Source organism: Coptis chinensis, chromosome 5, assembly GCF_015680905.1.
Source record: "Coptis chinensis isolate HL-2020 chromosome 5, ASM1568090v1, whole genome shotgun sequence".
Taxonomy (NCBI): Eukaryota; Viridiplantae; Streptophyta; class Magnoliopsida; order Ranunculales; family Ranunculaceae; genus Coptis; species Coptis chinensis.
In genome coordinates, this window is record NC_141460.1 from 67253038 (window position 1) to 67260938 (window position 7901).

The following is a 7901-nucleotide window of genomic DNA, read 5'->3' on the forward strand; positions in this document are numbered from 1 at the left end:
AACTGATTTTGTCTTCGAGAGTTACTAAAATTGAAATCGTGGGTTACTTTATACTGGCCCCCGGTCCTATGGACTCTTCAGTACTTTTCTTTAACTCGTAAAATTAAAGTAAAGCATGTTTTTCAATGCCCAGGCCAGGCAGTAACTCGAGGGTTAAAAAAGTGCCAATGCAGATATGCTTTGTCCTGGTTTACCGGCTTTACCCTACATCATCTCCACTTACTAATATGAATTAGCATTAGTTTATCCTCTCCAGTCTCCACTCTTTAATCGAATCAAACTTAGATTTATGTACCATAAAGTTCTGGCGAATAAGGGCCGGATTGTGTAGACGACGAACTAAAGGATCAATTGAGAAGGAAGTGCACGTTACAAGCTAGTCACATTACAAGAATCCAAATCTCTTCTGTTTTTGTTCTTCGTTACAATTGATTATAAAAAGTTACAAGCTAGTCACATTAGACTCTAATGTTAATGGATCATTTGTCCTAACAAGTAACAAAATCTATATTACATCATACCAAGCCAAGCAACAACCTTCCTGTACCATATACACACACCAGCTCTACACCCCTCTTTCCGCTCTACACCCCTCTTTCCTAATTCTCTCTAAATGATCCATCAACCACCTCAAAAACTGTTCAAGAAAGGAAGGAAATATCAAACACCAATACACTACACCTTAAGACTAGCATTGTCAATCTTTTCTATATGCTTGTGAATTTGGCCATCAGTTTGGATTAAACCTTCGTCGCCATGTGCATCGAAGCTGGTGTGGACACTATACAGGACATAAACAAGTACGGAAAGCGCCGAGAAAAAACCAAATCTTATGTACGAGGGACCATCAAGAGAACCCAACAAGAAAACATTAAGGAATATTGATATGGATGGTATCCATGGCATTAAAGGGACCCCCCAGTACTCTGGTTTTTGAGCTTGTGGTACCAACAAATGAAATATTTGTAGTAATGCAACAGCAACCACAGAGCAAGCACCGAGCATGAATGCTTTAGGTTTACCAGCTGGGCAAAATTGCCAGAGAAGTGTGAAAATGATGGCTGTGAGAGAAAAGGAGAAGAGGAACGAAAGTGTTGGCCATGGACTAGTTGTACCTACACACACGTAACGTCGATAAATTACTGCATTGGTCACCATGTAAAAGACGAAGAGGGTGCCGATGGACACGAGGTTGAGCAATACATTAAGGTCAGTAAAGAGCGCTATCGCCGCTGTGAAGATTCCTGCAATATAAAATTAGAATGTAAAATTAAAATTCTGGGAGCAAGAACAAGAGGAGCAATGGAGCATATAGAGTTCAAAATTGATGACCTTTTTGTTATTATATCATTAACATTTTCACTTTTGTGTAAAATTTAATCTTCTAAATCAACTTTTATTTGCAACTAACATGGTACACGACTCAACTTTTCATGGTGGGTTGAGACTTGAGATCAATTTTGTAGAAAGTTCTCCAGATTTGCCTGCTAACTACTGGTTGCTGGTTGCTTTCATTAAAGCTGCAGTGTCTATCATGCTATCTATCATGCATCCTATCAAGATTCATACAAGTAATACTCCCAAATATGCAAAGCCACAAAACTTTATCGATAAAATCGTACTTTGGAGACCCCATACAAGAAAATGCCCAATAAGGTGTATGTAAGTAAGAGAATATACGGTTCTTTTGATGAATTCAGGATAATGATATTTGTTGAAAAAGAAAAAAAAAAACAAACAGCAAAGGGAAAAAAGAAATAAAGAAAGGAAGCTAGATAGGCAAGAGTTGGTTTACTAGTGAAGATTCCGGAGAAATGTTCTTGTGCAATCAAACACTCATTTAGCATTTTAGCCAAGGGAATATAGAATTCACCAAGAGAATATCACAAAAGAGCAATACTTCCTAGCTAGGTCACAGCAACATTCTCATTCTCATTTTTAAGGGAACGCTCGCACAATGAAACCTTTGATTGTGCAGGGAAGGGACAACAGATACGATTTTGATGTTTCTCAAGGTACAATCTAGACCCTAATTTCCCATCTAGTGAGAGAAAAATCCTAATTGACTCATCTAGTGGGAAATAATACTAGTTAACCCTTTTTTATAACATACATATACATGTTACTAACAAAATGGTCTTTGATCCACTAATAATCTGAGCTGAAAAAACAAAGGAATCCAAGAAAATGATGTTGGACAATTTCTGGTCAATATGCTTATCGCTGATGTTTGTTGGTCCACTTGATCAAATAATATTCTCAACAAGAAGTCAATCCACATAATAATACGATCACCCCCACAGTCCTACCAGATACTTTCCAATATGACATCAACAACAATTAAACTCTCTTAAAACAGTTTCTCAGTGGGTCCCAAATCCCAACAGCATAACCGTTTCACTTCAATTAGAAATTAAGAATCATTTTCATACGTTACCAAATCACCAGAAAAATCCAAACAAAACAATTTCACCATTTTTTGTACTTCTTCAACTCACCTAGAAAAGCTGAAGCGTTGACAGGAGTAGAAGTTTTCGGATGCACCTTAGCAAACCAAGTTGGAATCACTCCTGAACGTCCAATCACACAAACATAACGAGCTTGGCCCAACATCGATACTAACAGAGACGTTAATATTCCAAAACTGGCTCCACCTCCAATCACATTTGAAACCCATCCCCATCCGTCCGATCCTCGAAATGCCGATGAAAAAGGCGCTTCTGTATCAATCTGTAATGATCCAACATCAAAGCCATCAGATCGAAATCTCACACGTTGCAAAATATCAGAAACTATTTTAACAGTGTCGGCTAACATTTACATCGCAATGTACACATATTGAGAATTAAATATCACGATATCAGTTGAAACTTGAGAAATTGGTATGATATTCTACACTCTACAGTGTATTGCCAATATTTTTGGGTTAATACTTTATAGTGCCGTAAACTGATATGTGCTGAAAATTTTCAAACATTGGCATATAGGCAACGAAATTTTGAAGTACGTTGAGACTTAAGATAAGTGTTCCCATTTATATACAAAGAGTAATCAAGCGGTTGAGATACGGAAATAAGTTAAGGCATAGAAAACTTTGGAGCAGTGGATCAACAAAATTTCAGTTATCTTATTGGGCAAATAGAAAAAAGAAGACTCGTCTCATTAAATGCAGAGGAGAAAGAAGAAGAAAAGGTTAAAAGATAACTTATTCATTGAGAAAAAAGTGTTGGACTTTTGGTGTTATCAAGAAGGCACTTACGGCATCATAAGGAACGAGTTTGGACATTGAAGCGGCCATTAAACAGTAAATAACAGTAACAAGAACAACAGAACCAGAAACACCAATGGGAATATCTTTTGATGGGTTTTTAACTTCTTCAGCCATAGTTGAAACTGCATCATAACCAATATAACTCAAGTAAACCATTGCTGCACCATTAAATACTCCTGATACTCCATATGGGAAGAACCCACTTGGTTTTGACGAGTCTTTTGGTTCTGTGAAATTTTTCCAGTCTCCTTTCCAAAACCCAATCGCTATTACAAATGTTATGAAGAGTATGTGTAGTGCTGTTAACACCATGTTCAACAATGAACTCTCTTTAGTACTGCAAAACAGACCAAAGTTAGTAATGGAAGAGAAATGAGAATGAGACTGAAAATCCAAAGTTTAGAAATGTTTAAAAATTGAAAATTTAAGAGACGTCAAGAGTTGAATTTGTAAACGGAGTTCAAAGTCTTGAAATCTTCGTTTACCTGTAACAAATACAGAGAGATATAACTAAAATGACAGCAACTGCGATGAAATCGAGTTCATTGAAACCATCTGGTAATCCTGTGATAGTGATCCTCCATTTCTCACTTGCAGAAACACCAACTGCTGTACCTAAATAAGCTGTAAAGCTTCTCGCAACAGCCGCATTTGAAAATACATATTCCATTACTAAATTTGCACCAGTTAAAAACGCCGCGAATTCACCTACACAAAACAACAAAAATGAATCAATATAAGAACATGACCACCGCAAAATAGAGTGCTAAAAAATGTGTACCGAATGTGATTCTGAGATAACTAAAAGCGCCACCGGCAACAGGCATGTCGACAGCGAATTCAGTATAACAGAAAGCAGATAGAAGTGCACAAAGACCAGCAATGGCGTAAGATAATACAACAGCTGGACCAGCGTAAAGACGACTAGCTCGACCAGTTGTAACGAAAACACCAGCACCAACCATACCACCAACGCCAAACCCAACAAGATCAAACCAACGCAAACTCTTTTGCATGTCGGAACCGGATTTGGTTCGGATGTGACTCATTTCTTCTGATGTTGTCGATACTGAACCGGCTCTACGAGCCATTCTGTTTGTTGTTTGAGCCAAGGCTCGACCGTAGGAACGGAAGCTCGAGAAGGACGAACCATGGCTCGACTCCATTTCTCTCTCTCTTAGAAGAAGTGGTTTTGAGGAGACATGGAAAGTGGGTTTTATAGAAGAGAGGTGATATGTAAATGAAGTGGTGTTCGTTGGAGAAATAATTAAGTAACGGAATTTTGGATTTTGGAATGGGGAAATATTCTCGAGATTCTTTGGCATTTATGATGGATGGAAGAAAAAAAAACTGTTGTTTTATACTTATATTTGTTGAAAGTTTCGGGGAATGATATTTGCAAAATGTAATAGTTGCAAGCTAGTGGATAATTCACTATTTGAGGCTTTTGAGTACTTTTTTCCCACAAAAATTTGCTAAAATGAAGAGACGGGGGGAAGGGGGCAGTGTTAAAGCCAAATGAACTTCATGATAATTTCAGTAACTGTAAGGACAGATTTGACTTTTGATAGAAAAGTTGGAAGTACTTATGTAACTCACAGCTTTAAAAAAAAAATAGGACGGACTGCCAAGATCAATCTCAAACTTACCTTTTTTTTTTTTCACCACCAAAAAAATATTATGACATTAGTACGTCACACAAGGTAAAATTTATGGGAGTTTGATGTTGAATTAGTAATCCATTTTTGTGTGAAATGCTTATATGATGTTAGCTGCCACGTTGCACAAAAAAAAATGTTAGCTGCCACGAGTTCTTAATTATATCGTAGCTTAACTTGGAATTTTAATTGTGACCGAGTGTTAGATTTTACGTCTCTAGAATATTTTAGTAATTTTACTGTTTAAAATATTAATTTTGGAAATTTTGTGTAGGCAAAATCGTAATTTTATTGTTTAGAAAAACAAAAAAATTGTCAACATCATGGGTTCCAATTTTATTGTTTAGAAAAACAAAAAAATTGTCAACATCATGGGTTCCACAGGTACCACTCAGGTTTTATTTTGTCACATTGATGGCCCTATATGTTTTGAAGATAGTTTTTTTTTTTTTAATGAACTCGAACTGGTGTTGGTTAGCATAGTTCGTGATTACGAACGAAACTCTGAAATTCCGCAAGTGGTCAGAAACTATTTATCATAAATTTTTTTAAATAGAAAACGAATTCCAAATATAGATTCAAGTTTGGAAATATCTGAAATTTCAAAATTATTTGAAATTTCAAATGTAATAAAGGTTGAAATTTAATAAATTCCGGTTTTTAAATTTGTCGGAATTCCGAAAATTTTGAAATTCCAAACTATGGGCCTTAGTTCAATAACTATTTCTCACCATTCAAATAGGAAATGACACTATAATTATCTTATATTCATATCAAATGAATATATAACACGTGTCCATCACATTCTCCTATTAAACAATCTTCATCCATAATATGAATCAATTCGCGTTCTAGTTCAGGTGTTTAGTTGTGAGGGCTTTATGATTGTAGGGTCGTTAGGGCCAAATTCCCACCCCAGTTAATATTTTGTCATATGGCCCTAACTATAATGAATAGTTCGATTACTTAATAAACTTCTGAATTCAGCCTAGAATTTCGATTTTTCAAAAGAACGGAATTCCAAATATAGAGTTTAAATTTCCAAAATTATTTGATTTCAAATGTTAAAGGATAAAAATTCCGAAATTTGTCTAATTCAAAAATTTTGAAATTCCAAACTATGGGCCTTAGTTCAATAACTATTTCTCACCATTCAAATAGGAAATGACACTATAATCATCTTATATTCATATCAAATGAATATATTCCATAATTCTATCAAACATTTCATCCATAATATGAATCAATTCAGTTCAGTGTCCTTTTGATTGTCAAATATGATAGAACTATAATGAACGACATAGGAGACGATAAGTTTCAATCAAGACATAGGAGACGACATCGTTATTCTAATTCATCAGACATAGGAAGACATAGGAGACGACAGTTACAATCAAAGGGCATAGGAGAAGATCACGCAAGAAGATAAGACAAAATTGATAACACACATTAAAAACATTAATATAATGACATTCATATACAGGTCTTGAGCAGAAGACATAGGAAGAGGAAGAGTCACGCAGAACACTATAAAAAAAAGAGACTCTCCAAATCTATAGGCTAGGATCCACTCCATTCCCCATATAGACAAGAAGAGGCCAGATTAGCTCCACCTCCTCCAACTCTCATGCCATCTCCCAAATCAGATCTCCGTGAACTACGTTCGGTTTTATTCTAGTTCTATCAGAAAAGAACTAAATACCTAGGCAGCTCCACAAAACATAGTGCAATCACTTCTTTCTCAATCTATTCTCTTCGTATAATGGTAGAAGCAGACTTTTTACCATTTACAGACACAAGCACTCAAACTCTAAACTCTTATGGGAAAAAAATGTACGTGTTTAAGTGTGTGGTCAAGAGATTAAAAGGCTCGGTAATGTGGTATATTGCTCATGTTTTTCGAGAATGATATATAGTGGCTGACGCTTTAGCTATAAGTGATATTTACAGAGATAACATTATAAATTTCGAAATGACCCAGAAATTAACAAAAAGAATTAGAGGTTTAACATAATTAGATAAGGTGAGTCTTGGCAATATTAGAATTTGTCGTTATTTTGTAAATAGTTGCACGTTTGAAACTATCTTGCATTCATATAGTTAATGACATATCCAAAAAAAACCTGAGTTTGGGAAGGGGCAACTCTTGAAGGGAGGGGAGTTAAACCCTTGAAGATTCAACCATTTCTTACATTTATATATTTGTTACGGCATTTTAAGTTTTTAACTAATTCTTAGTAATAATAATAATAACTCTCTATTGCTCCCTAGATCACCGCATATAGCGTCCTTAGATATGCATTTTACAGCCTGTGTAAGGCTTGTTACGTCCCCTTATTTATTTTCATTAATTTTAATAAATGGTTAGGGGTCTACCTAACCTCCATTTGGTAAAAAGATAATAATAATAACAATAAATTGGCCCCAAGGCCTACTGATTTACACGCATTTTATTTTCATGTTTATTGGTTTTCTTGATTAATTAAGTCCGAGGTCCACAATCCGAAGTCCGAAGTCCAAAGACCAAAGTTCCAAGTCCAAAGTCCGTATAGTCATACGTTTTCGTCAAGTTACCTTACTCACGTGAGTTTGGTAGGATAGGTTGAGTAAGGGATCGTCCAAACCTTAGGGCTCGAAAAAGGTTCACAAATGGAATTACAACTTTTGCTGAGTAGGATTTTTAAGTTTTTTTTAGTTGGTTTAATTAATTTTACAGTAATGCAATTAATGTAAATTACTACGGTGATTTTGATGTAGGTAAACAAAGATGGAGAAACAGGGAGAGAGTTAATCATGCTCATGCAAGAATCGTTTTTCAACAGTTTACTACCACATCACTACATCTCTAATTCGTCTCGTGTTCGGAGACAACGTCGAGTATTGATCCCTAGCGCATGCCCACATCTTTAGGCCGCATTGCACTAGCATAAGGAGTTTAACTAATATCTCATTTCTGGTATATTATTTCGGCT

At 35.7% G+C, this 7901-nt stretch overlaps 1 protein-coding gene across 1 annotated transcript; it reads right to left on the reverse strand.

Annotated features, from left to right (window-relative positions):
• Window positions 1–390: 390 nt before the first annotated feature.
• On the reverse strand, window positions 391–4571 carry LOC147498473 (cationic amino acid transporter 7, chloroplastic-like). The gene is made up of 5 exons (XM_086560456.1): window positions 4053–4571; window positions 3757–3979; window positions 3260–3608; window positions 2499–2730; window positions 391–1244 (listed from the first exon to the last, which is right to left on the reverse strand). Exons 1-5 carry the CDS (start codon window positions 4435–4437, stop codon window positions 676–678), a joined length of 1758 nt encoding a protein of 585 aa, XP_086416582.1. The 5' UTR covers window positions 4438–4571; the 3' UTR covers window positions 391–675.
• Between the last annotated feature and the right edge of the window lie 3330 nt (window positions 4572–7901).

What these genes read in the sequence shown, in the direction of transcription:
- LOC147498473 (XM_086560456.1), bottom strand. Translation starts at nt 4,437, where the DNA reads ATGGAGTCGAGCCATGGTTCGTCCTTCTCGAGCTTCCGTTCCTACGGT. An exon ending in TTATCTCAGAATCACATTCG is followed by an intron (nt 3,980 to 4,052) that starts GTACACATTTTT and finishes TGTTTTGTGTAG; the next exon opens with GTGAATTCGCGGCGTTTTTA. An exon ending in CAACGCTTCAGCTTTTCTAG is followed by an intron (nt 1,245 to 2,498) that starts GTGAGTTGAAGA and finishes TTTATATTGCAG; the next exon opens with GAATCTTCACAGCGGCGATA.